The 24,124-nt window shown below is 48.4% G+C and overlaps 6 protein-coding genes across 10 annotated transcripts; 2 read left to right on the top strand and 4 right to left on the bottom strand.

The window, feature by feature from the left end:
- The first annotated feature begins 243 nt into the window (after window positions 1-243).
- Window positions 244-13,884, top strand: LOC111077964 (slit homolog 3 protein). 2 transcript variants are annotated; one of them, XM_022372486.2, is made up of 6 exons: window positions 244-1,025; window positions 11,133-11,553; window positions 11,625-12,812; window positions 12,901-13,047; window positions 13,115-13,200; window positions 13,277-13,884. In XM_022372486.2, the coding sequence occupies exons 1-6, from the start codon at window positions 970-972 to the stop codon at window positions 13,875-13,877; spliced, it is 2,499 nt and encodes an 832-aa protein (XP_022228178.2). In that variant the 5' UTR covers window positions 244-969; the 3' UTR covers window positions 13,878-13,884. The 2 variants fall into 2 exon arrangements, with proteins under 2 accessions (XP_022228178.2, XP_041449238.1); XM_041593304.1 differs by lacking the exon at window positions 244-1,025 and adding an exon at window positions 7,820-7,920.
- On the bottom strand, window positions 7,601-9,164 carry LOC111077973 (lysozyme). The gene is made up of 4 exons (XM_022372498.2): window positions 9,037-9,164; window positions 8,153-8,314; window positions 7,935-8,087; window positions 7,601-7,853 (listed from the first exon to the last, which is right to left on the bottom strand). Exons 1-4 carry the CDS (start codon window positions 9,080-9,082, stop codon window positions 7,657-7,659), a joined length of 558 nt encoding a protein of 185 aa, XP_022228190.2. The 5' UTR covers window positions 9,083-9,164; the 3' UTR covers window positions 7,601-7,656.
- LOC111077975 (lysozyme) lies at window positions 9,685-10,773 on the bottom strand. Its single transcript, XM_022372500.2, has 4 exons — window positions 10,280-10,773; window positions 10,137-10,225; window positions 10,010-10,073; window positions 9,685-9,923 (listed from the first exon to the last, which is right to left on the bottom strand). The coding sequence occupies exons 1-4, from the start codon at window positions 10,431-10,433 to the stop codon at window positions 9,790-9,792; spliced, it is 441 nt and encodes a 146-aa protein (XP_022228192.1). The 5' UTR covers window positions 10,434-10,773; the 3' UTR covers window positions 9,685-9,789.
- Window positions 13,885-14,959: 1,075 nt separating the features above from the next.
- On the top strand, window positions 14,960-16,295 carry LOC111077952. The gene is made up of 3 exons (XM_022372469.2): window positions 14,960-15,270; window positions 15,332-15,550; window positions 15,619-16,295. The coding sequence occupies exons 1-3, from the start codon at window positions 15,135-15,137 to the stop codon at window positions 15,711-15,713; spliced, it is 450 nt and encodes a 149-aa protein (XP_022228161.1). The 5' UTR covers window positions 14,960-15,134; the 3' UTR covers window positions 15,714-16,295.
- LOC111077953 (protein fem-1 homolog B) lies at window positions 16,061-20,702 on the bottom strand. 2 transcript variants are annotated; one of them, XM_022372471.2, is made up of 7 exons: window positions 19,052-19,158; window positions 18,869-18,968; window positions 18,172-18,454; window positions 17,364-18,106; window positions 16,877-17,292; window positions 16,587-16,813; window positions 16,061-16,524 (listed from the first exon to the last, which is right to left on the bottom strand). In XM_022372471.2, the coding sequence occupies exons 1-7, from the start codon at window positions 19,069-19,071 to the stop codon at window positions 16,361-16,363; spliced, it is 1,953 nt and encodes a 650-aa protein (XP_022228163.1). In that variant the 5' UTR covers window positions 19,072-19,158; the 3' UTR covers window positions 16,061-16,360. The 2 variants fall into 2 exon arrangements, with proteins under 2 accessions (XP_022228163.1, XP_022228162.1); XM_022372470.2 differs by lacking the exons at window positions 18,869-18,968; window positions 19,052-19,158 and adding an exon at window positions 20,343-20,702.
- Window positions 20,703-20,761: 59 nt separating this feature from the next.
- On the bottom strand, window positions 20,762-24,011 carry LOC111077954 (maternal protein exuperantia-1). Of its 3 annotated transcripts, none has more exons than XM_041593305.1 (5): window positions 23,859-24,011; window positions 23,414-23,566; window positions 23,171-23,323; window positions 21,824-23,075; window positions 20,762-21,609 (listed from the first exon to the last, which is right to left on the bottom strand). In XM_041593305.1, exons 2-4 carry the CDS (start codon window positions 23,552-23,554, stop codon window positions 21,852-21,854), a joined length of 1,518 nt encoding a protein of 505 aa, XP_041449239.1. In that variant the 5' UTR covers window positions 23,555-23,566; window positions 23,859-24,011; the 3' UTR covers window positions 20,762-21,609; window positions 21,824-21,851. The 3 variants fall into 3 exon arrangements, with proteins under 3 accessions (XP_041449239.1, XP_022228165.1, XP_022228166.1); XM_022372473.2 differs by having other exon boundaries at window positions 20,762-21,561; XM_022372474.2 differs by having other exon boundaries at window positions 20,762-21,472.
- Between the last annotated feature and the right edge of the window lie 113 nt (window positions 24,012-24,124).

The following is a 24,124-nucleotide window of genomic DNA, read 5'->3' as shown; positions in this document are numbered from 1 at the left end:
ACAATTCCATGCCTGCCCACACACTGCCACACTGCAGGCGGAGGCGGGGCGGCTCATTCAGCCGAAGTCAACAACAACAGCGAACAGACCAGAGACCAGAGACCGGACCAGTATTTGTGAATGAATCGACCGAACGCGAAGGCAAACACCCAGGCACACACCCATACAGATGCACAGCCCAGACAACGCATATGAAATCATTCTGGTGGCGGCTCGAGCCGCCTTACCTGAGCGTAGGCCGCTCAGTCGAGTTTCAGACGTGGTCGTGTTCAGTTCGTGGCATTTGATAGCGTGTGCTCTCCTCCGTTCTCCTCTCTGTCGATGTGCACCTTGTTGCCGCATGCAGCCAACGTTCGTCTCAAGCGGCAAATGTGAAAAATGCAAATTTGACAATACCCAACGAACGGTCGTCGCCAGTTGTCAGTGGAGTTACGATCGCGAGTGGCACACAGCCTACCTGCGACAGCGTCTTTGTCCGCGTCATCATCCCTCAAAACTCTTGGAATCCTGGCGGGGGGCAAGACAAACATCAACAGCGTCGGATTCGCATCCGTTTCCGGTTCTTTCAGTTGACTATTATTCGAGTTGCACTCCGAGTCGGTCGGTAGTTTTTCATGAATGAAATTTTAATTTCGACTGTGCCTCTGTGTGTCCGCGAGTGTGTGTGCGCGTGTGTGTGAGCCTTCTGTCCAGCTCCAGCGGTGTCAACTGACGTCCCATTCCATCCATTTATTGCCGCTGTTGTCGCTCCCTGGGCGTCGGTGCACCGTAAAGATCTTTATCGCATTCTAAATACGTTCTGGAGCAGAAGGCAGAAGACAGCCGCTTTGTGTTTGTGTGTGTGTGTGTGTCAGTGCCAGAGCCAGGTAGAGGCCAGGTTAATGCTGTTTATTGTTCTATGAACGTTGCCAGCGATCGCCTGCCTGCCTGCCTGCTCTCTGTTTAAGTTTCGCACGCTGATAAAGAACCATGCCACACTATCTCCGGACTTTGGCAGCAACCAGCAAGATGTGGCCAAAGCTAAGGTGAGTCGCCACAAAAGGCAAATAAAAGAGACGCCCACAACGTTTTATGTTGTAGAAATCGAGGTGGGACAGACAGCCTTGGAATGGCATAAGAAAAGAGTCGTGAAATACATTTGGCTATTTTGTGTTTGCCTCTTCGTGTGCCAGAGAACTTAGCGGCTTTTAATCTAATAATAACACTCTAATCTAATTGACTGCGATTCGGCTTAGTCAGTCTTAATTCCGACGTCGCCCGATGGCCGCTTCGTGTTGGAAATTATAATGTTTTTGCTATAAAGATTTCAATCAACTTAAAGTCAACTCTTCCGTTGCGTTTCTCTCATCTTTCGTTATGTTTAATGGGCTAATATCTCTCAAATATACATGCAACAACGGAGGGGGAGTTTGTTCAACCTACGCAACAGAGGAGACGCAGAAGAAATGGTAGTGTTGGGAGGGGAGGGAATTCAAAATGAACCCACACACGGAGGCGGCCGGGGCCTGGGCTCACCACATCTGCTGCTCGGTTTTACGCGCAATTAGCGCTTTGTCGTTGGCTTTCCTCCTCTCTAACCCTTTATATACTCTTCCCGATTCTCTATAACTTATCATTTTCACAGCAGGCAGCTCTGGATCTTTCTACTTGAGTTACAGCTGAAGAAAATCTTTGTATTTTCATTTCATTTTCGAACGCCTACAACAACAATGAAAACGGAACAAAGATTGTTGTTCATAATTAATGTTTATATAATTTTTTACTGCTTTACATGCTGCTCATTAGCCGCTTGGGCTCCGTCTCCCTGTTCTTCTCCATTGCGTCGGTTTGTGTGTGTGTGTGTGTCGTCTATGGATATGGGCCGGCAAGTTCGTTGCCTAAGTCTTTTGTTTGCTCGTCTGTGGGCGTCCGTTTTGATGCGGGAATGAAACGACAGAAATACAGGGGAAAAAAATAACCAAGAAAAAAAGAGAGATAAATAAAAATACATTTGTGCCACTTACTTGGTTACTGGTGCTGCTGCGGCTGCGGCTGCTGCTGCTGCCTCTTGGCTTTTAACTGTTGGCTGGTTGCTCCACAACAAGTTGCCAAATTTGGCAATGGGAGCGCAACAGCGGCAGCCAGCAACCAAGAGATATATATGCCTGCTGCCGCTACCTGCCCACTTACTTTTGTGCCCAAAGTGTGTCGCCGTCGAGGTAATAAAGTTAACAGTCAGATGATCTACCCCGAAGATGATTCTAAACCGAAACTAAACACTGTCTTGGGGAATGAACATGTTGGGGATTTCGTTTCTCTTGGCATCTTCACCAGGCATATGATCTGTGTGGATTTCTGGCAGTGCACATGAGGCATCCAGCATCCATTCACTTAGCATACTCCTCCGCAGCATCCAAGCAGCCGCAGCAGTTGGCGCTGTCTCTGGCATTTGCATTTGTGTGTGGGCTGCGGAGTGGAGCTCTTGGTGTGGGCCCGACAGTTGTGTGTGTGTGTGTGTGTGTGTATTTGTATCTGTGTATGTGTATGTGGCATGTCGTATGTTGTCGCATAATATCTTTAATTTAGTTCATTTTCAGACCCATTTCCGTGCCCAGACTCCAGTCAGCTTTCTTCTTGTTTAATATTTTCCTACCAAATTGATTCAATTTTTGACTGCCGAACAGCGATATCCATTTTATTGGATCTGTTGGAGACTCAGTGTGTGTGTGTGTGTGTGTGTGTGTGTGAGTTCGGCCTGACTTGACGGCTTTCGAAATGTCGCAATTAACAGTCGATTTAGCATTATGCACATGCGTTGGCGGTCTGCTCCTCCACTCGCTCTCCGGTGCCTGTGTGGGCTGTGAACTTGGCTTCTCTGTGTGGTTTATGGCCTGCTCTGGTTGTGCTGGTGTGCAGAGGGGCAGCAGGGAAATTCCTCATGCATCGTCATGAAATTCTAGCGTTAAGGGACCAACTATATATCAGTCTGTGATCAGGGCAGTATAACATAAAACCAATTATTCTCGGCGTTTAGAATAAGTCAGAGTTTCTTTTTACCAATGATTGTAATATTCTTAAACCTTGCGGCATCCTTCTGCTGGCAAATTCATTCCGATCGCAATCTGCCTGCTGCTGAGCTCTCTGGATCTGCGTGGACTCGCTTCTAGTCTCAAATTGTTGGTAATATTGTCACCGCAACTGCAAATCACTGGGCTGACAAACTTGTTTCTCCTCCAAACAAAAACCAGAGACAAAACAACAGCCACAACAAGTCAAGTCGGAGAAATAAAATTAGTGAGTATTATTTTTCGAGAGTGGGCCGAGACAAGTCAGCGGAAGTGTGTGGGTGGCGGCTGACTGTCGTCTCTACCGAGGCTCGGCCTGTTGGGGCTGCCAGTGTTTTTGCTGTTTGAATGGGATTTGGATTTAGCTTTGGCTTTGGCTTTGGCTTTTTGTCTGTTTTCAAGTTTTTCTGTTGGGCAAATTACTTTTTAATGGAACACTCACGTGGGCAGCTGCTCGGACAAGCACCGGCACTCGAACAATTAACCAAATCGGAGACAAAGTAGCCCGTAAGTGACGGCAATTGCTGCAAAATTGAACTTCTGTCGGGGGTCTCTTGTTGTGTCTACACAAATCCCCGCACATGTGCTATTCTCTGGGATGAACAGTTGGCTGGCTGATCCCAACCAATACGATCCGATTACCCCTGGTCCAAGGTAAACAAACCATTATTTGGTGGAACGGTCTTAAGCCGGCTTTTGTCCGCATGCATTTTTATTTTATTCACCAAATCTTGCACTTTACGAGCGCCTCAGCGTCAGGCCCTGTCCGAGCATGAATGAACCAGGGAACCAGGTTGTGTTTCATTTAAATTAAATTGGATTTTCGTTGCTCGGAATCTGTGTGTTTGTCTGCCATTTGCATATTAATATGGCCGTCGCAGACGGCAGCCACCGCGAACAACTAAAAGCAATTTGAGGTTCGAAATTTATGGGCATCCACATCGAACGTCTCCTCCTGTAGCTCATTTCACTTGCCCCGAGGGGTGAGTATTTTGTGTACATCCATACAAACATACGAGTATGTATGTATTTTCTAAAAATCAAGTGAATGTCATGCATTTTATTCGTGGCATCAGGCACTTGTCAACAAGAAAATAGTGGAGCGAAGGCAGTTGCAAATTGTTTAAATTATCAATTATGTGTTAAATTATATTATTGATAATGATATTATAAATTTAATATTCGGTAGCAGTTGATTACCAAATAATCAAGAGAAATAACTTCAAATGCATCCATGAATAGCACTCCAAATGCAATATAATTGAATTATTATTGTACGAGTATTCGTGTTGTAAATGTAAATACAATACACATTGATGTGGTTCTGCATTCAGACAAGGACCAGCATCCGTTTCCGTCTTACCTCCACAGAGGAGCAAATGCGTCCCGTCATTCACACATCCAATTCTCACAGGGCTCAAGGAGGTAGGGACTGATCCAGGGGCCCAGAATGAGGATGGGCCACACAATTAAATCCCCTTTGCCTGTGTTTCCTGTCGCCTTTTGTCTTCTCCTTCTTTTCATTTGGTTTTTTCGTTTTTTTTTTTGGCATGCTAAATACTCACGCCAGACCACAATTGTTGCTGTGGCTACTTCAATTTCGAAAGCAGCTGCTTCGGTTTTATTTTGCCTGTTGTGTGCAACACGTCTGTGGTTGCCACTTGCGTGACATTTCGACCTTTGGCTGGCCTGGCTGTTGCAGCTAACTTTTACTATTTTCATGCTAGGCATAAATTTCATTTGCCACACACACACACACACACAACGCGCCAAGCGGGACAGCCACGACACGACACAACACACATCCAAGAGCCACATTTCGTTGCGCTTTCAACGCGCCAACAATGCCACAGCAGGTTGATATTCAATATGGCAAAAAAAAAACTATAAAACTACCAAACTACCGAAAGATATAGCAAATTGGTAATTTCGCCTTTAACCTATGCAACATGCTGCTGTCATTATGATTAGCAACATGTTGCCCAATTGGCTACTGCTGCGCTGCTGTTTTTACAGCAATTCATGTCATTCGCTTGCGGTAACTAAACAACAACCAAAAAAGATACTTCAAGCCAGAGATTCTTTAAGAAAAAGAATCAGCTAAAGCTGAACTTGTGGTAAATCGTTTCATTTATGCTAGAATTTCCAATAAATAGTTAATAATTTTAGATATGTACAGTATTTATATTTGACATCTTAACTGGAGTAATTGTACCCTTTAATTGCTGCAAAAGTATACCTCTAGTAACTCCTTTCTCATGCAATTAATTCGACTACCTTCCGAAGAGAATTTGCACTTCGTTGTAAACAATCGACAATTATTGGGTTTTAGTTTTTTGTTTGTTGGTTGCCAAAGAAGGCAGGCCAGCAAAAAAAACGCGTTTTTAATTGTTCAATGGCTTATCGCATGTTTTGGCCATTTGGGGAGCGCAAACTAAACTGCAGAAAAACAACAAATAATAATAATACATACATATATTAGGCTCGCCTGTGCTTGTGTGCCAGTTTAAGTTTTAACTTATGGAAAAAAAAAATAAGAAAAGCAAAAATAAACACCCGACTTTTACACGATTCGTTAATAGCAGCCGCAGCAGCAGCAGCAGCAGCAAATGATTTCATTTTGGAATTTTTCAATCAGTTTCGTATATTTCGTATTTTGCGGCAAGTTTGAAGAGTCAGCTGCACACACACACACACACACACACACATTCACACCCATTTTGTGGCATCATTATCATATCTTTGTATCTTTTGGTCTTCATCTGTGACTCGACATCGCCGCTTGGCTCCAGCATCAACCGGCTACAGGCGGCAGCCCAAGTCTCTTCTGTTCGCTTCGGTCTGTTCCACAGAAAACGTTGCAATGCCGTTACCCACACAGCTCGAACCATTTTCAACCATTTGGCTCACACGGATACACACACACACACACAGATGTATGTGCATATGTGGCACCAATACACGGATGCGTGCGCGAAGGTTTATTTCCGTTGACGTGCCTTAATTCCAGTCAGTTTCGGCTGGCCTGCCCGGCTCCGGCTGACGATGATAATGATGATGGCGCTTGAACTGTGCGCCTACACACACACAGCGCGCGAAACAGCCAACCAGCCACAACACAGAGCCCTGGGCATTGGGTAGGTGTACGATGAGGAGTCCATTAGCTGTGGGACTCGCCTGGAGGCAGTAAAAGATACTTGGATACAAATTTAAGTTAGCTAAGGATCGGTGGCGTAGCCCTGTAGTAGAAGAGTACCCCGAAAGAGTATTTCGAATTCGTTTCCATCTGCTGCACAGTCGCAGCTCGTAGCTCCGGTGTGTGGGAGCTGGCTCAGAAGAATAATCAACCCAAGCCGGCGTCTCCAGTCTGCCACACAGAGAGGAGGTGTCGACGACGACGACTCCAGCTCTTTTCGGTTTTGTTTGGTACTCAGAGCGCCGACTGGTTGTCGATTGATTAGCAAGTCTGTGGCAAGTTTAAAGTCAAACAGAACAGCCACCAAGGAGCATCGGCTAGTTGGCCAAACCAAACAACTGCTATGTGATTGAGTGTGCATCCCATCTGGCTGAGTCAGCGGTTGGATTCGACCCGATCCCGTTCCCATTCCGACTCCGACTCCAAAGAGATCCTTGGCGGTGTGAGGCGTGGCATTTTATGCATAATTAGCCACAATGTGGTGAGTGGGGGGAGGGAGGCAGGGCGGAAATTAGAGGCACTCAAACGTTGCGAGCCGTTGACCAGTTAGCGTGACAGGGGAGGAGTCGGTGTCGGGCTATTCGTCTGAGCTGCATTTTAAATAATTTTTATTGTTGTTGAGGATGTTGCCAGACCCCAGTGCCCCTGCCCCTGCCCCTGAAACTGCCCCTGCCCCTACGTGCAGGCAATGGTCAACACAACACTTTTCTGTTCTACCAAGAACTGATTTATTTTGACCACGTACATATGCAAAGCGCATTCTAATGGAACCGCCGGGAGAGACAGACCCCAGGCAGCCAGGCAACCGGACAGTTGGGGAGCCAGGGCCAGGCCAGTGCTTCCTCTTGGCCATGTTTGGCCATTGTGTCTCTCGTACAATTTGTATTGTAGTTACGCTCTGATTTTTGAGCTTCCACCTGTTACCATGGCTTTGCATGCTACGCTTCCCTGATCCGATGCCCTGCGGTGCGTTGTAGAACACACACCACACACACACCACCACAATCTCGCACTCAATTGTTGCCCGGCAAACGGAAATGCCGCCTTTGTTGAACGGAAATACAAAATGATATTGTTCTGTCTGCTGTGTGCTGTGTGCATGGCTCTGTGCCAAGAAGTAAGTCTGTACGATTGACTTTGAATGGGAATCGAGTTGCAGCATGTTGCACCGCAGCTATCAATTACACGGGCTCCATCCCCAGTGAAGGTCTTAGTGGCAGTCTTGGTCCCAGCATTGTCAGCCCCCCCCACCAGTGGTCGGTCGCCCACTTGTAGACACAGAAAAGAGGACAGGGCCCTGCAGCCGCAGATCTGTGTCCCGTGTGTGTGTGCAACAAATGCAAAGTTGAGCAAGCAATTATATACATTAGTATCGTATTTTTTACATATAGTATATCTGAAAAAGGGGATAAGTTATCAGCCTGGGATGTAGAAGAAGCTGCGGGGTGTGCGCAGAGGCGACAGGCTACGCAGATTGCAGGCAACACGCAGATTGGGCAGATTCTGGGGATTGCGACAGAAGCGATCCCATCCCTTCCAGTACTTGAAGCCGTCGCGCTCCTGAATCAGCCTGGCACAGGCAATATCATCGCCAATGTCATCGTTGGAAAAGTCTAAGAACGTAACACAATGCGATATACTCGTACCAGTGGGATATGTACATAGGACATGGCTTAAAAAGTGAGTGGAATTACCTTCACATTTCATGTTGCATCGCCCGCCCTTGCGTCCCTCGGCGCAGTAGTCCTTGCTGTTGATCTGGAACAGGCCATAGTTTTTGCTGTCGTTCTCCTTGCGCGTTACCTTGCTGGTGTCCAGGTTGCTCTCGTGCTCCACCAGGCAAATCCCTGCACAAAAAATACATCATAATCCGGGTTTAAGTCCCACAACTTCCAGCCACTGCACCACTTACAATTGGAGAGGAAAGTCTTGTCAAAGTTGTAATTTTCCACCAGCACGCGGGTGAGTTCACAGCGCAGATACTTCTTGGACTCTGCCCGCTCAGATCCCAACAGCAGCAGGACCAGCACGGGCATCACACACACCCAAAGAGGTTTCATCTTCAACTGCAAGACTGCGACATTAAAGTATTGCCCGCAGGTACAAAGTATTAAACGAATTGCTCGGCGTATTTTGATAAGTCTGCTCTGGGTGTGCTGTTGTTGGCTTGCTAATCATTTATGGGCATACTTAATTAGTCAGACCAGCACACACACACACGCACACACACACACACACACACGAACGAGTTCTATATGCACTATTTCCCCTAAGTACACTCGTATTTGGTGTAATATTTCATGTGAGACTGAATCTGAATGATGGACACAGAAATTGATGCCTTTGATTGGTTCCTTCTCAATGTTTGATGCAAACCCTGTATGCCCATCGATGTGCTAATCCCCACCTTGCTCTCTATGGAACTATCTACCTTTCTGTGATCTTCTATCTTAGCATTGTCTCTCTCAAACCTTCTCAAGGCACCCAAAAAGCGTACAAACTATGATTGGTACTACTTTGATCATTAAGTACACGCACGTACACGTTTCACTTTTGTTTGATTTGCATACACGGATCAGCAAAGCAAAGAATGAGAATGGGTATGGGTATGGGATTGAGTGAATGTGAGTGACTTCTCCCCACAGATACTTCTGGCAGAGCAAACTGTTTGTTTACTTCATGTTGTTAATGAACGCAGAGGCAGAACAACACAACAGGAAACGAGTTTGTTTCGCGGAGTATCTGTAGCTATGAGTAGGTATAATTATAAACTGCTGTGCCCGAGTATCTTCTTACCGCGTTTCGTGGGCTTCGTACTCGATGGCGTGCTTTTCAATCTCATTTGCACACGTCGTTTGCTCGGTCGCTCGCTAGCTGCCAGGTGCCAGGTGCGACGCTGCTGACCCGAGCTGAAGTACTAAAATCGAAAGCCAAATGCTCCCCAAGTATTGCTCCCATAGATTGGGGGGCGCTTAGGAAATTCTCTCCCCAAATGCCGAGCGCACCGATCACACCGATCGCACCGACGATCGTCGGGCCCTCCCTCTCCCACTCTCTCTCTCTCTCTCTCTCTGTCCGTCTCTCAGTGCGAATGCTCTCCGTTTTGGATGATTAAGCTGATAAGGCAGTCTACTTGCACATTGAACGATATGAATGCCATGGTTGAGTGCTTTCCTCTCTGTGTATTTGTGGTCTGAGGGTTGGGACTCTCCCCCATTTGGGGTGGCTCTGAGCTGATATCTGTCTGCATTTGTCTGTCATAGCTTTCGTAAGTTCCCCTGCTTTGGGCGCTGTCTTATCAGTCGAATATGAGACAAAGTTCAATAAAGTTCAAGCCAAGTATCAGCGATGCATCGCATCGCCTCAGAGCTGATAGTGGAGATTCCTGGAAATGATTGCGAGAAACTGCGCATTTTGCAGAATGAATACATTATCGTACGGGGCATCATGGCTTAAGCTGTATATTAATTAGTAGCTAGATTAATAGTAGAGTACGTTTAAGGCTACAGAGCAAGTCGGGGAAATTGTGGGCAGGTCTGGAGCCCCGTCTTAGCAGCGGGAGACGTCGGGCAACGTGCGCCCACGACATTTGCTCATCCAACCGGGCCAAGCCTGGAAGCCGTGGCGATTGAAGATCTGCATGGCGCAGCGTGAATCATCTGAGATCTCATCGTTCAGGAACTCTGTAATAAACACACACAAAAATATCTTTCATACTCTCTCCTTGTGCGCGTGGGTAGACGACTCGATTCGACTCGACTCGACTCACCTTCGCATTTGATGTTGCAGATGCCACCGCGACGACCTTTGCGACACCAGTTTTTGCTGTTGATCTGTTGGTTTGTGGTTTGGGTCATTTACATGGACATGCACAGAGTGTTGATGAGATAACCCACCTGAAAGAGTCCATAGCTGACGCTCTGGTTGGGCAGCTGCATGGACTTGGACGTGCTGCGTCCGCTCTCCGACTCCACCAGGCAGACCCCTAGCAAATACAGAGCTCGGTTAAATCAACGCTTTGTCTGGGATTACGACTCACAGTTGGACAAATAGCTCCTGGGAAAGTCGTGGCGCAGCAGCTCTTTGGCCAGCTGGCAGCGTGTCAGCAGCTTGGCCTCCGTCTGCGACTGTGTCAGCAGCAACAGATTGAGGACCAGGACTAGGGCACCACTCTTGTGCATCTGATTGGCCATGGATATGAGGAAGAGGAGGAGGAGGAGGAGGAGCAGGATATAACGAGAGTGATAGTGAGAGTGTAGATGGGACCACTGCTAATCCTGCTCTGTGTGTATTTGAGGCTTCCACGGCAACTGCGAGCACTGGGCACTTTGCTGCGGAATTATTTCTATGGCACTGGATGCGTAGCGACTGAATTCTGGGTTTTTAAAGCCTCGCACGCAACTTAAGTGTGTCACTGGGAGGCGGAGGCGCAACAAGATGAGACGCGACGCGACGCTTGGGTGGGTGGGTGGCTGGGTGGTGGCCTGTTCGTTGAGATGATCTCTTTGGGGGTGCAGAAATATCATGTGAAATGTGAAATTTTCATTGAGTTCCGCGCACACCCGCAAAAGCCGCACAGATTATCTCACAGTGCATAAATCGCTTGAGTTTTGATTGCGTTAAGCTCTAAATTGGCAAATTGTCTTGCAGCGATCAGCTCGGATGCAGGCACAATGCAAATTTAAGCGTGGGCCGCTTTAACTCAAACAAACACCTTCGGGTGGGTTGGGTGGTGTGTGGGTGCCACATATTGTGTCAGAGTGTCAGTGGCTGCTTGACCTAAAAACGCATAATCTGCTGTTGCTGCTGTTGCTGCTGTTGTATCCAAGTGTTTTGTTGCTTTCAATATAATAATAATAATTTCCATGAAAATTTTTCCATTTACATTGCAGCCTATTTGTGCTGCTGCTCTGTCTGGTCTCTGCGCTGACAGAGGCCAATGAACTCAAGGATCTGCTTGAGGATACCACCACCACAGTGGCTGCCACGACTTCCACGACTTCTACCAGTGTCCCTATGACATCAACGAGCACCGCAACCACACCCACTGCCTATGTGGTGTCGGCGGCTGCCGTGCCCGTTACATCCACCACGGGGAAGAGCAAGTCCAAGTCTTCGGCCGTAAAGTACTTCAACAAGAGCACGCCCAGGAAGAGGAAGGCCGAGCAGGTCTCCTCGCTGCCCCTGCCCGTGGACGATGGCCTCATGGAATGGAAGTGTCCCAATATAACGGGCTCCCGGAATGCGGAGCTCGAGTGCGGATGCGACTTGCCACATACCCTCAGATGCAACATCGATCTGCATGGACTGCTGGTAAGAATATCCACTGCGGATGCATTGGTAGACCTATACTAACCCTGGACTCTGCTCGATGCTATTCACAGCTGCTGGCGGATAGGCTGCGCACCTCCCCGTACTCCATATCGCTGCTCGACTGCTCCTTGCGCAACGTGACCTTTCTGAGCGATGCGAAGATCTTCGACGGCGTCTCGCTGCATGGGCTGGTCATCTCCTCGGGGGAGATCAAGCGGGTGCACAAGTCTGCCTTCTTGGGCATCAAGGGTCCCCTGCAGGCCTTGGGGCTGCCCGGCAACGCTCTGCTCAGTGTGCCCTGGAATGCCCTGTCCACGCTGGGAGCCCTCGAACGCCTGGACCTGGCCAACAACAAAATTAAGGCCTTGGGCACGGCCGACTTTGTGGGCCTGACCAATCTGGTGTACCTGGAGCTGAGCAGCAATCAGATCTCGAGCATATCGCAGCGCACCTTCAGCAATCTGCGGAAGCTGGAGGTGCTCAAGTTGGGCGGCAATCGGCTGGGCGACTATGCCCAGAGCCTGCGATCCTTGAGCCAGTGCCTGAGCTTGCGGCAACTCGACCTGACGGCCAACAATCTGAATGGACCGCTCAGCGCACAGACGCTGGCTGGGATGAGGAACCTGGAGAGCCTGAATCTCAATCGGAACATGATCAAGAGCATTCAGAACAAGGCGCTGGCCAACTTCTCGCGGCTGGTGAGCCTCTCGCTGCGCCACAACCAGATCGATGTGCTGCAGGATCACGCCTTCTACGGACTGGGCGCTCTGGACAGCTTGGATCTGAGCTACAACGGCATTGTGGCCATCTCCAGTTCCTCGCTGCAGCATCTGAGTCGATTGACTGTCCTGGACCTGACGCATAACTTCCTGCGCGCCCTTACCTCGGATCTGATAGCACCGCTGCCATCGTTGAGGGAGCTGCGGCTGGCCGGGAACGACATCTCCATTGTGGCTAGGAACGCCATGGATGGAGCCCGCGAGTTGCAGAGCCTCCAGATGCAGGACAATCCGCTCTCTTGCGACTGCAGCATTCGTCCCTTCGCCGAGTGGCTGCAGGTCTCCCAGCTGCATTCCAGCCTCACGGCCTCCTGTGTGACCCCGCCGCGCCTTGAGGGCGCTCCGCTGCTGCAGGTGCCCGTGGAGACGCTCAGCTGCGACATGGACAATGTGGAGAAGGACAATGCCAATATCATGCAGCATCTGGAGACCCTGGCCAAGCCGAATCAGACGTCGCCCGTCAGGGATTTGTCCGAGGAGGTGAGAGGAGCAACTGAAGCAGAGCAGACCAGACCAGAGTGCGATGTGCGATGTGCAGATAAATCAAAACGTTTCCCTCCTTCCGCAGATTATTCTACACGATCTGCACTACTCGGCGGACTATGGCCTGATCCTCACCTGGCTGCTGAATCTCAGCAAGAAGGACTACATGTGCGATGCCATCTTTGTCTACAAGGAGGAGAACATTAATGAGATCCTCATCGACAACTCGCCGGTAAGTGGTAGAACGTCTACTCTTCCTGCCTCTTGCACCTGCTTAAATGCCACATTCCCATCTGCAGATCCATTGCGAGAGCAAGGTGGTGAATGGCCAGAACACGGTCAGCGTCATCGTTCCCGACAGCTCCTCCCTGGACATAGGCGAGAGGTAAGCAGTGCTTGAATTGCCCGATTTTCCCGATTATCCACTCACCGATCCAATCCCTTCTCGATTTTACTCTCAGCTACCGATTCTGTCTGGTGATGGTGCAGGAGCAGAATCCGAAGGCGGACCTGAACATCGGATGCTCCAACATCACCCAGCTGCAGCTGAGCAGTCCGGGCTCCATTCCCGTGTCGCGCCAGTACCAGCGACGCCCCTACTACACGCCCAACGAGCTGAAGCCCGACTCCCAGGAGCAGGAGGCCAGCGAGGACTATCAGCACAACCAGCGACAGTTCAACACGATGGCGGGCAGCCAGCAGACGCATCCTCACCAGCAGTCGACACTGCTGCACAGCTACACGGTCATAGATTCCCTCAACAAGAGCTTTCTGCCCGGCCTGGGTCTGGGCGTTCTGGTCACCTCCGTGCTGGTGCTCATCTGGGGCGCCACGCGCCTCCGCCAGTCGGGCGGTGTCAATGGCAGCGGCGTCGGAGCGGATAGGAGCAGTGGCAGCGTTGGCAGCAGCAACAGCAGCAGCATACACAACAATAACAACAACAGTCGACCGGGCACTCCGACGGCGACCACCTGCTACGCCGCCTCGGATCACATAGCCCGCCTCGCCGACGCGGAGAGCGGAACGCGCTATCTAAAGCTGCAGGCGACGACGAGCCTGTGAGGAGAGGAGAGGAGGCAGCAGGACCAGGATCCCCACTCAATAAAACATGTGATAGTACAGCAGAAACTGTACCGACTTGCGTAGTTGCATAGGATAATAGTCCGTAGCCCTAAGGACCCCATAACCACTACCCACTGCACTAATCCAAATACTTGGCGCCACCACACTAACCCACTCGTGCCATAAGCTAATCGATACACATCCCAGAGCCACTTGACAGCAGCGGCCAAAGTAATAGTAGTAGCGCCAAAAAATGCAGCAATGAAGAATTAAAGGTACTCCACTCCAACTACTATTGTTTTTAGCCGCCACTGTGCAGGTGCAGGTGCAGTCAGCCAGCGACAGCCCAGCCCAGCCCTCTTGAGCTCATCTAGAATTAGTGTTAGCTAAGGGTACGCCTCCTTCAAGTTAGGAGCGGAACCATAAGTCATGACCCTCTTAGTCGTAAGGCTTTAATAATTTATTAACCAATTCCAAGGCACCGAGCAAGCAAACAATTGTGGAATGAGAAATAAAAGCCAATTGCAATCGAAGCAGCGTAGCGTTGTTCATAAGGGACTGTTGGGCCAATTCCGTGGGTCTATTATTGGTTGGCACATTACCAAATAGCCGCATAATGCTAAGTGGTCTGTTAACCTTATAGCCATGACGTCACAGCAACATCATCAGCGACACTCAACACGAACTTTCCGCTAAATTAGTTAATTTTACATGGAAATGAGCTCATATCTCATCCCAAGGGGAAGCTCTGCGCAATGGGTGCAGGGTGGGACTATAAATCCACATATGGTACGAGTACAGGGAATTTCATTTGTATATTGCTGCTTTGGCGTTAGTCTAACGGCCAAATCGGATTTTTAAATGCTTAACCAGAAATCAAAAGGTGGCCAAAATTTTAACTGGACTTCTTCATGCGTCTACGTGGTGGCCCTTGCTCTCGCTCGGGAGTGTGTGCCCACCCACTGGCCCACTGTCGCTTTGTACCCGCTCTGTTGTGGCCAGCCGCTGATATGGCGACGGCCAGCCCCAGTCTCGACAACGGTCCCGCCTATCATGCTTGCTTGCTAGCTGACTGTGTGCAGGGTTAGTTGTTCAGTGCCAGTCCGTCAGGCGACAACAATGACCACTCCACAAGACGCCGCCACCAGCGTGACAGCATTTATCGATTTTGGATATACATTGGATTAGAGAGCTTGGCTCCAAGGAAAAGTTCCAGCTCTGGTCGCCGCTGGGCAACCCACACAGTACGGCCTCTACATGAGTATGTTGGGGTTTGTCTATCTGGTTCTCATCTTGGGCTGGATACTGATCGTGCTGTTTCTCAAGTGCAAAAAGTCCTTGGCCGCACCGTTTCGCTTTGGCGAGAACTACACAGATGCCATTGCCGATACGGGTGAGTTCGTGGTGTAATTATTGGGAGCGTATTTTGTATCCTCTCTTCAACTGGTTGGCAGAACGTCGTCCTTCGGTGCATGTGATACAGTTGCAGCACGAGGATGTGGAGAGCGAGGACCACTATATGGATAGCTTTCACCGGAACACTGACAACCTGCAGCGGTACTCGCATCGCTCGCAGCGCTCCACCCTGGAAGAGCGCACAGTTGAGCGTGCCTATCCCACAGATGCCATCATTAATCCGGCCTACATGCACGACGAGGATTATGTGATCAATGGTAAGCAAGCTGACAAGTGTGGTGTCTGTGTGGGGAGTCATCTACCTTGTTCCTCCATCAATTTTCAGCTCCGCCACCGACGTACGAGGAGGTGATGCGCCAGCCACAGGTCTATCCACAGGTTCGCCACAATAATCACAAGATAAGCGATGCTAATATTTAGATATTTAGTCCACCTAACTAAGCATTGATTTGATCTGTACATACTGGTAGTTTGTCATTGTCCGCTGTGATTTACAGATAGATTTTAGTTGGATCTTTTTATTTTAGTTGCACCTAAACGAAACAAAATCAATTCGATTGATTGAACTTAGGTGGCCTGCGCCCACTTGCACTGCGAATAATAACATTAATTACACCACTCATAGTACATACATAGCTTTACATAGAAAAATGTATAAATGATTCTACAGAAGTATGATTAATAAGTATGGTTATGATTAATGATTTATGATTAATGATTAACGATTAATGGTTAATGGTTACAAACAAACAGTCAGTCCAAGTACAGTCAAAGTTGTTGCAGATTGTAATTGTAAATAAATTAAGAATGGCGATTGATAAATAAAAAGTGTACAAAAATAAAACGTAAACGTTTCCCTTCTTCATTTTGGCTAAATTAAGTCGCTAAATTCGATATACACACACACACACACACGCATGGCGGCTGGCTAATGGCTGCACATATGTATGTACATATTGTTGATACATAAAAGTAAATGTGCTCGTTCCAACATGGCTCAGAATACACTCAGAGTACAGACTACACACAGCTATAATGACTCAGTAATCCTGGCATATTTTGGCTATCTACGGGAGCACTTTGTGCACGCTGTGCATTTGGATGAACGCCTCCAGTTGCGTGGGTATCAGACCCTTGAAGTTCAGCCTGTGTGTGGCTATGGTGCGCGCCGCCAGACACTTGAGGCTGGTGTGCGCATTCTGATGGCCGTGCAGTAGGTTGGCCAAGGTAACTACAGAACGGAGGATATGCTTAGTGGATGATATGCGCTGATTATGCAGTAATGGAACTCACCCTGCTTGCAGGCGGTGGCAGCTGTCTGTCCCGCGGCATTCACTGCATCCAAGTGGGCACCTGCCTCCACAAACAGCTGAAGAATGCGCGCCATCTCGCCCTGTCGGTCCTGCGAGGAATTCACTTTGGACACCAGTATGTGCAGAGGTGTGTTGCGAGCTCCATCGACGGCCACCACAGAGGCACCGCAGTGGACCAAAACCAGGGCAGTGGCATAGCAGGGGAACCTGTTAGCAGAGGCAGGAGAGGTGGCTATACTCACAGTCGGAGCTGGACATCTCATGGCTTACCTGAACATCTCATTCGTGTAGAACTCATCCACAGGCATCACTCCATTGACAGCGATATGCAGCAGCGTCTGGCCGTCGTTGAGACGAGTGTCGTTCTGTATGAACTTGCGCACCACAATGAATAGTTCCTGGATGTGCGCCTCGTTGATGTCCTGGTCCTTCTTGCGACGCGCCAGCTGAGTAACAATCTTGATTAAATACAAAGCAGTGATGCAGTTCTGGTTGTTCTGGTCCTGCAGCAGACTGGCACACGTGTTCGGCTTCGCTTGGCGTATCTTGAACTTGTTGTTCTCAATCTCCTGTTGGCACTTGGTCAGCACGGGCAGAACGTGATCGAGGGTGAGGCGGTGATTATCAGCGCGCAGAATCTGGGCAAAAAATTGCGCAAAGCGCAGCAGATCGCGATCCACAGAGACCTGCAAGCAGATGGATGGATTTTCAATTAAATTTAAATACTTAATCACGACGAGTCTCCAATTCTACTTACATTGTTTCGCATGCGGAGATCGATGGCATAATTCCACAGCATCTGGCACTGGTCGAAGCGACCATGATCCGCCATCACAGCTCCGCGGTAGACAATGGCCTGGGGGACGTCTGGATTGTTGCGCCCCAGAATACGCTCCCGTATGGCCAGCGACTCCATGTGTATGGAGTGGTGGTTTAGCTTGATGGCGTTCAGCTCGGGCAGGTTCTCGGTCTCGAACCAACTGTCGTAGGCGGGCACTGGGGGCTGAACCTTCTTGCGGATCACGCCCCGGGGATCGCTATAACGCAACTGCATGGCCCGCAGCAGATAGCTATAGGCCCGATTGATGTCGTATTTAGTCTTGTCATTGGCATAGGTGGCCCCCAGCAGTTCCAGTGCTGTGATCCGCTCCTCCAGGCTCATCAGGTCCGGCCGCTGTATGAACGCCTCGACAACATCGTCATTCAGACGCTCGGCTGCTTGCAGGGCGGGCGTTATGCCGATTTCGTTCTTCTTTAATGTGGCTCCATGATCCAGCAGAACCAGCACAACATCCAGATTGCTGCTCTCGGCGGCATAGTGCAGAGCAGTGGCTCCGCACAAGGCCTGATCGTTGGGACGCGAACCGTTCAACAGCAACGTTTTCACGACTAGATGGTGCCCCTTGTAGGCGGCAATCATCAATGTATTGTTGTTGAACAGATTTGTGGCATTCACATCAGCTCCGTGCTCTATCAGGAACTGGACAATGTCCAGGCGACCTAAAATGTGACGAAAAGTTATGAATGACGCACAGAAGGAAGCTCATAGAAACACCAGTTTCCACCTTCATAGCAGGCCGCTCGCAGGGGCGATGATTGCGCCTTGGTATTGTGATTGATGGCCGCTCCTGCCTGGACCAGCATCTTTACGATCTGGAGATGTCCCATGCCAGCAGCCACCCACAGGGCTGTGGCTCCATACACCACCAGGCCATCGAAGATGACGTTGCACTCCCGCTCCAGATCCACGTCGTAGTGCGAGAGCAGGGTCTTCACAAACGTCACATTGCCCGACATGGCGGCCATTGTCAGCGGGGTCAGCGATTGTCCATCTGGCTGATCGAAATTCTACAGCGTAGGAAAAACAAAAAGAGACAGCATGAGAATTAGACGGGAAAGCTTATGATGTGCGTGCGCAGCCGTTTCACAGTCAAGGTTGGACGAAAATAGTGCGTCGGAAAATGTAAAACGAAATGTAAAGCATAAATCTGTGGGAAAAACCGTTCGGAGCACAACTCTTGTCACTTGGCCGGAACCAAATGATGGCTCGGTTGGGGGGGCAGGCGCTTTCTTTGTTTGCCTTTTGGCACGGCGAGTGTACAAATTACAAGCCAGCGCCATACGATTGCAGGCAAGGCATACAGCATCCAGGCTGGCCAAAGTCCAAGCACATGACAATTTTCGGCTGGCAATTGCGTATTGGCCTTGCATTTAGAGAGAATTTGGGTCAAGAAACTGATGGCTGCAGGGGCCGGCACTCACCGCCGGATACGTTATGTAGCTGGTCACGGGCATGGTGTCGTTAGCTCCACGCCAGAAGCTCGGTCCTGGCCAGGCGGACTCGTACCACCGCTTCCGTGTGCTGCAACAATGTTATAGAGAGATTGATGTGTGTGTGTGTGTGTGTTAGCCAAGTCCCAGGCGATGAAGGAGGAAATCTTTTACCGATACAGATCCGCGTTCATGGCCTGGAATCTAATTCTTAACTGGCAGCTGCCGAGGCATAGAAGGTCCTGCCAGCCCGGACGAACACCGAAAAAATTCGATAAAACTTCGCCAGTGAAACGAGCGCTCGATTCCCAACCCTAAGTTTGCATATGAGAGACATGCTCGTAAAGGGAAGGGCCCAAAGACTGCCCTGAGACTTTGGGGGTTGAATCGAAAGGGAGAGAGCCGGCCGCCTGCGCACGAGCCCTCGGCCCAAACAGCTGTTCCCGGAGAGAGGTCCTTGCATTCTATCCAGGGGTTTGTTTACCGGCCGCAGCTGTTACCCTGCATTCCAGAGAGTCATCGAAAAAGAGGCAGAGTAAGCCAAGCCGCCGCATTCATTCGACTTTTGAAAGCGAATTTCAATCGTGTTTCTGACTCCATAAAGATTGCATTATTTATGGGATTTGATTTGTGTTCGATTAGATTAAGGCGCAGCAGAGGCGCAATCTCTCGATCCGATACCCTCTCCTGGCAAAAGGTGTGCAGAACATTTGGTTAGTAAACAAATTAATAAACGCACATTTCAGGAAACTGAAAATCATTCGATCTGGCGCCAGGCCAAGTTCGTGTCCAGAGAGGGTGCTGACGCCGCCGCTCCCCCTACGCCTAGCCATGAGTAATTGGTCAAAGATGGATGGTACTGGTACACCCCGAGTGCTGTATCCATCAGATATTTCAATGTGACAGTGACTGTTCAGGCCTTAAATAGAGTTTAGTGTGCGGTGGAATCGATCATTAAGTTTGCAAATTAACACAATTACTGTTTACTTGTCTTTTTGGCAGGCAGTAAAGTTATAAACGAGTACAGTGAACGTCCGTTAGGCTAGACAGATGCTATGCCAATTCGATTTTTTAAATAAAGTTCTGTAAATATTTGTGGCATGTTCTCAAGAACATTAGAAACTAAAAATATTATACCGTTCCCCTTTGCATTTTCTTATTTATCGAGTGTCTCCTGTATATTGGAAAGAGCATATGGATCGCTTCTCATTCCCGTTCTATAGCTCTCTCTCACTTTCCCATAAACAATGACAAACCAAGTAAATACCCAAAAACCAGCAATGGATCGGATCGTATAAAATGCGCTCTATGCGGGCAGCAGACCATCAACTTTACATATAAACCGAATACATATATGTATACATATAGCAACGATTTTCATTAATGACGCAGTAGTAAATACAGGCAGCGCACAGCTCGTTTCCATGCCATAACATTGCTGCACCTGCCACACCACGATACTCACTGTATTGACCAGGTATGTCTGCACCGCCTTGCTGTTGGAGGTGTTGAGAGCCTCCACGAATCTCATCATCTGGCTGCTCCGAGCGGCCAGGTAAAGAGTGTTCAGTTGCTGCAACTTGAAGTGTTCTTCATTGGGAAACTTTTCGCGCAGCTCCTCGCTAATATCCACGAGCATGCCGTGGGCCATGTTAAAGTACTCAAAGTCAAGTGGATAGCCATTGTAGAACGATGTATTCGCCTCCTGAGGCTCTTCCGGATCGACTTCCATTTAAAACCTTCACAAAAACAAATACCAAGAGGCACTGAACCACACTAGCAATGGAAACGAAACGATCGCCAGGCGAATCATATGTTTCCTTCCAGTGGTATGCGGTCACACTTAGTGATGGTCATCTTATGGGCGTAGTGATGCGCACAATATATCGTTACACTATAATCGTTTATTCATACAAATGAAATATACCATGATATTAGTAATGTATTTGACATTTTACAGGTGATTTGAGCTTTTAGTTTCTTCTCGCTTCATTCTTAATTGATTTCATTGTTTGTGTGTGAATACAGAAGGGTTTGTGTTGGTTTTTTTTGTGTGTACTTAGGCTTTTAAGTGGAATTTTAAACATTGGGCCAGGGACCTGATACGGGTTTGCTTAATTATTAGTGTGTTTATGTCGACCTGCCCAATGCAAAATTTTAATCGAGGCGTTTATTAGGAACATATTTTTCCAATAGCCCTTCGACAGTACAGTGCAGTTGTATATCGTATTTTTGGAAAACTATGCCTAAACGCAACGATTTGTACGCTCTATTCGTAATTACGAATTCATTACGAAGTTACGTGCTCCAATGTGTCGATATTTGATTTTCGTGTGTGGTAGCGTAGCACAGCGCACCTCGCTTGGGACCTGGGCGCACCATCCAAGTTACAATAATAGTTTTAAAACGTCTCGATTAAGCACTTCTCGACAGCCAGCAAGCTCCGGGCTGGCTGCGAGTGTTTTGTACAACATTCAGTCTTCATATAGTCTTTACGGGCCACGCGCTCACATATATGCGTACTATGTAGATTTGCATTGTAAATTTGTGTATACACTTAAAATTTTGACATTGTTTCTAATCTGTGTTTGGGGCCTTGAAAGGGGAAAAGTTCGCAGTGTTAATATTTCTTTCTCCATACTTCGTCCTTTTGTGGGGCTTTCAGTGTCTGTTTCTTTTAGTGGCTGCAAATTCGATATGCTTGATAAGAATCCAACAATAATACTGAAAAACTACTGAAAGATCACGTTTCGATTCTCTCATTTATATGTATGTATATGTACAAATTCAATAATATATTACAAGCATAGGCAATTCATAAAATTAATCAACAATCTACAATCTCGAACCCACCCGAGAAGGTAAATCTCGGCATGGGATGGAGATACCAAAGCAATACTAGCAAAGCAAAGTTATGCAACAATATAAAAAGAAGAACTTAATTACTTGCACTGTTTCCCCTCTCCTTGGAGCTTTAGTTGGTGGCCGCAATGGCCACTTGTGTGGGCAGCGCCATTGGCGGCAGCTGTGTGGGCATTGCGTTGTCCACGGGTACAGATTCCGGGGCCGATGTGTTCAATTCCGTATTTGATGCGAGTTGGTCAGCCTTCTTGGGTCCCTTGGCATTGGCAAAGCTGTTGCGAGTGTTGTTGCGTTTGCGATGAGAACGTCCTACCGTCTTGCTGGGCGAGGGCGACTTGGTGGTGGAGTCGGGCACAGATGATTGACTCTGGGACTTGTCGCCACCTGCACCAAATTCGGCGCTGGTAGAGCGGGAGCTCATGGCTCCATTCTTCGATGATGCTGCACCGTTGGCCCGAGTGCGACGACGAGTGCCATTGGGCTTGAAACTCGGCTTGATGGTCGCCTTGCTGGGGTCGTAGAAGCTGTCCAGAAGATCCAGCAGCTCAGTCTTTTCCTCGGGCTTCAGAGTAGAAATCGCTGTCAGAACCAGTTCCAAGCCCTCCTTGCGCTTCTCGGTCCAAATAGCTTTTAGGGAATCCAAAGTAAAGCCATTTTCGGCCAGCACAATGCGAAACTTCACGGCACGCACACGATGGTACAGTGTGGTGCGGAAATAGTTCAAGAAGACCGGACGGAATGAGTTTTGGCGCCCCAGGTTCTCGTTCTGGGTTTGCAGCTCCATGACGTCTGAGCTGACAAGTTGGGCAAATGGTTTCACGGCATTGAAAAGGTTAGCCACCTCATCCGAAGTCTCTGGCTCGGATTTGCTTTCAGAGTTGCTCAACTGCAGGGCCACGTTGTAGACCATTTTGGCCCGCACATTGGCGCTCCCCTCAAAACAGTCCTGCTCGTGATTTAATCCATTCTTGGGGCCTTTATCGTTGCTGCTGCCGTTCCTCTTGACATTCTCGGGTTCATTCTCCTTGTTGGAAATGTCATCCTTGGGCTTGGCCAAGAGCATCGAAAGCTTGCGTAGACCACAGTTCTTGATATTAGTATCGCCAAGGGAGGCCTTGGCCATATTGAAAGTGTTGGCAAAAGACTTGACCGTCCGATTGAATCTATCAATCAGACCGTACTTCTTGACCGCCTCCAATATCATGTATGGTATAAATTTACGCTCCTCGTGATATAGCATTACGATGCCATCTGTGTTGGCCTGTTTGGAGACCAGCATCTCAAGCCAGTTGAGAAAGTCCATGAGGGCAGCGACCTCCGACTTAGATTTGATTATCTAAGAGAAAAATATGTTCGAATTAGTGCATATTGTATGTATGTATGTATCTGAGGAGTGGACAAAACGGGATGTATGTATGTGTATGTATGTACCTTGTAGGTCTGCATCGACTTCAGCATGCGATAAAAACCGATCGAAATAACACGAATTTGATGACGCTGACGAGCGGCTGGATTCAGATTCATATACGGCATGATGTACTGCTGAAAGTTGTCCTTTGGAGTGTAGGCAGCCAACTGGACAATCTGGAAAGGGGCAAAGGGTAGACGGAGAGAAAAGTTGGGTTATGTCCGAAGCAAGGGGTCAACGACCCTGTCCTCTGGCATAATACCAACCTCATCAATCAGACGACGTCCAGTGGTGTCTATATCAACGCCAACCAGGATGTAGTTGCCTGCCGGCAGCTCCTCCTTCATGTCCACGCACTGATCGGCAGCAGCAATGGTAACAGAAGATTCAGAAATTTCGGCAACCATTTTGAATACAATCTGAGATTCACCAGGAAAATTCGGAAAAAAAATTAGCCTACTGTTTTGACACAAATTAAAAGTTTTCACGCAACCGCAAATTTGTTCCCAAAACAAAAAAAATTCGCGAACCGCTTGTGCCAAGTTTTGACTTTGGAATGTCGGATTGCAGGTAGCTGCAGGCACTACACCGCGGAATGGAAATGGAAAGCTACGGTTTACTTCCAGCCTTGTTCACTTTCAGCGCCATCTTGATTTTTCTTCTCTGCCTTCACACGCACTTTATCACTTTACCACTATTTTCTTGGCCTACCTTTTTTTTGTTGATTCCGCTTCGCGTTTACTTTCGACCGGTTCTTTCGCGTTTTACGAACTTTTTCCTTTTTTTTACAAAAGGCAAAAGCAAAATTGCTTTTTTCCGACGAGCTCTCACAAAAAAGAAACAATCCGTACGACAAAATAAAACGTAATGAATTTTTGTCAGACTTTTTCGGGCAGCTCGAAATTGGCCGAGTTTGTTCGAAATCAAGGCCTGCTTTATGACTGATTGGTTGTTAAGTACAATGGTGCGAAAACGAT

The sequence above is a fragment of the Drosophila obscura genome, unplaced genomic scaffold (assembly GCF_018151105.1).
Source record: "Drosophila obscura isolate BZ-5 IFL unplaced genomic scaffold, ASM1815110v1 contig_186, whole genome shotgun sequence".
Classification (NCBI taxonomy): domain Eukaryota; kingdom Metazoa; phylum Arthropoda; class Insecta; order Diptera; family Drosophilidae; genus Drosophila; species Drosophila obscura.
Note: the sequence above shows the minus strand (reverse complement) of the source record. Positions and strands in the feature narration are given on the sequence as shown.

What these genes read in the sequence shown, in the direction of transcription:
- LOC111077952 (XM_022372469.2), top strand. Translation starts at nt 15,135, where the DNA reads ATGAGTATGTTGGGGTTTGTCTATCTGGTTCTCATCTTGGGCTGGATA. An exon ending in AGATGCCATTGCCGATACGG is followed by an intron (nt 15,271 to 15,331) that starts GTGAGTTCGTGG and finishes ACTGGTTGGCAG; the next exon opens with AACGTCGTCCTTCGGTGCAT. An exon ending in CGAGGATTATGTGATCAATG is followed by an intron (nt 15,551 to 15,618) that starts GTAAGCAAGCTG and finishes ATCAATTTTCAG; the next exon opens with CTCCGCCACCGACGTACGAG.
- LOC111077954 (XM_041593305.1), bottom strand. Translation starts at nt 23,554, where the DNA reads ATGGTTGCCGAAATTTCTGAATCTTCTGTTACCATTGCTGCTGCCGAT. An exon ending in GACGTCGTCTGATTGATGAG is followed by an intron (nt 23,324 to 23,413) that starts GTTGGTATTATG and finishes GCCCCTTTCCAG; the next exon opens with ATTGTCCAGTTGGCTGCCTA. An exon ending in AGTCGATGCAGACCTACAAG is followed by an intron (nt 23,076 to 23,170) that starts GTACATACATAC and finishes TTTTTCTCTTAG; the next exon opens with ATAATCAAATCTAAGTCGGA.
- LOC111077973 (XM_022372498.2), bottom strand. Translation starts at nt 9,082, where the DNA reads ATGAGATTGAAAAGCACGCCATCGAGTACGAAGCCCACGAAACGCG. An exon ending in TACGAAGCCCACGAAACGCG is followed by an intron (nt 8,315 to 9,036) that starts GTAAGAAGATAC and finishes TTAATGTCGCAG; the next exon opens with TCTTGCAGTTGAAGATGAAA. An exon ending in ATGCAACATGAAATGTGAAG is followed by an intron (nt 7,854 to 7,934) that starts GTAATTCCACTC and finishes TTACGTTCTTAG; the next exon opens with ACTTTTCCAACGATGACATT.
- LOC111077953 (XM_022372470.2), bottom strand. Translation starts at nt 20,609, where the DNA reads ATGGAAGTCGATCCGGAAGAGCCTCAGGAGGCGAATACATCGTTCTAC. An exon ending in TACACGAATGAGATGTTCAG is followed by an intron (nt 16,814 to 16,876) that starts GTAAGCCATGAG and finishes CTCTGCTAACAG; the next exon opens with GTTCCCCTGCTATGCCACTG. An exon ending in TGCCACCGCCTGCAAGCAGG is followed by an intron (nt 16,525 to 16,586) that starts GTGAGTTCCATT and finishes TCCGTTCTGTAG; the next exon opens with TTACCTTGGCCAACCTACTG.
- LOC111077964 (XM_041593304.1), top strand. Translation starts at nt 7,835, where the DNA reads ATGTCATCGTTGGAAAAGTCTAAGAACGTAACACAATGCGATATACTC. An exon ending in TCCTCATCGACAACTCGCCG is followed by an intron (nt 13,048 to 13,114) that starts GTAAGTGGTAGA and finishes TCCCATCTGCAG; the next exon opens with ATCCATTGCGAGAGCAAGGT. An exon ending in TCCCTGGACATAGGCGAGAG is followed by an intron (nt 13,201 to 13,276) that starts GTAAGCAGTGCT and finishes TTTTACTCTCAG; the next exon opens with CTACCGATTCTGTCTGGTGA.
- LOC111077975 (XM_022372500.2), bottom strand. Translation starts at nt 10,433, where the DNA reads ATGGCCAATCAGATGCACAAGAGTGGTGCCCTAGTCCTGGTCCTCAAT. An exon ending in TCAGCTATGGACTCTTTCAG is followed by an intron (nt 10,074 to 10,136) that starts GTGGGTTATCTC and finishes ACAAACCAACAG; the next exon opens with ATCAACAGCAAAAACTGGTG. An exon ending in CTGCAACATCAAATGCGAAG is followed by an intron (nt 9,924 to 10,009) that starts GTGAGTCGAGTC and finishes TGTTTATTACAG; the next exon opens with AGTTCCTGAACGATGAGATC.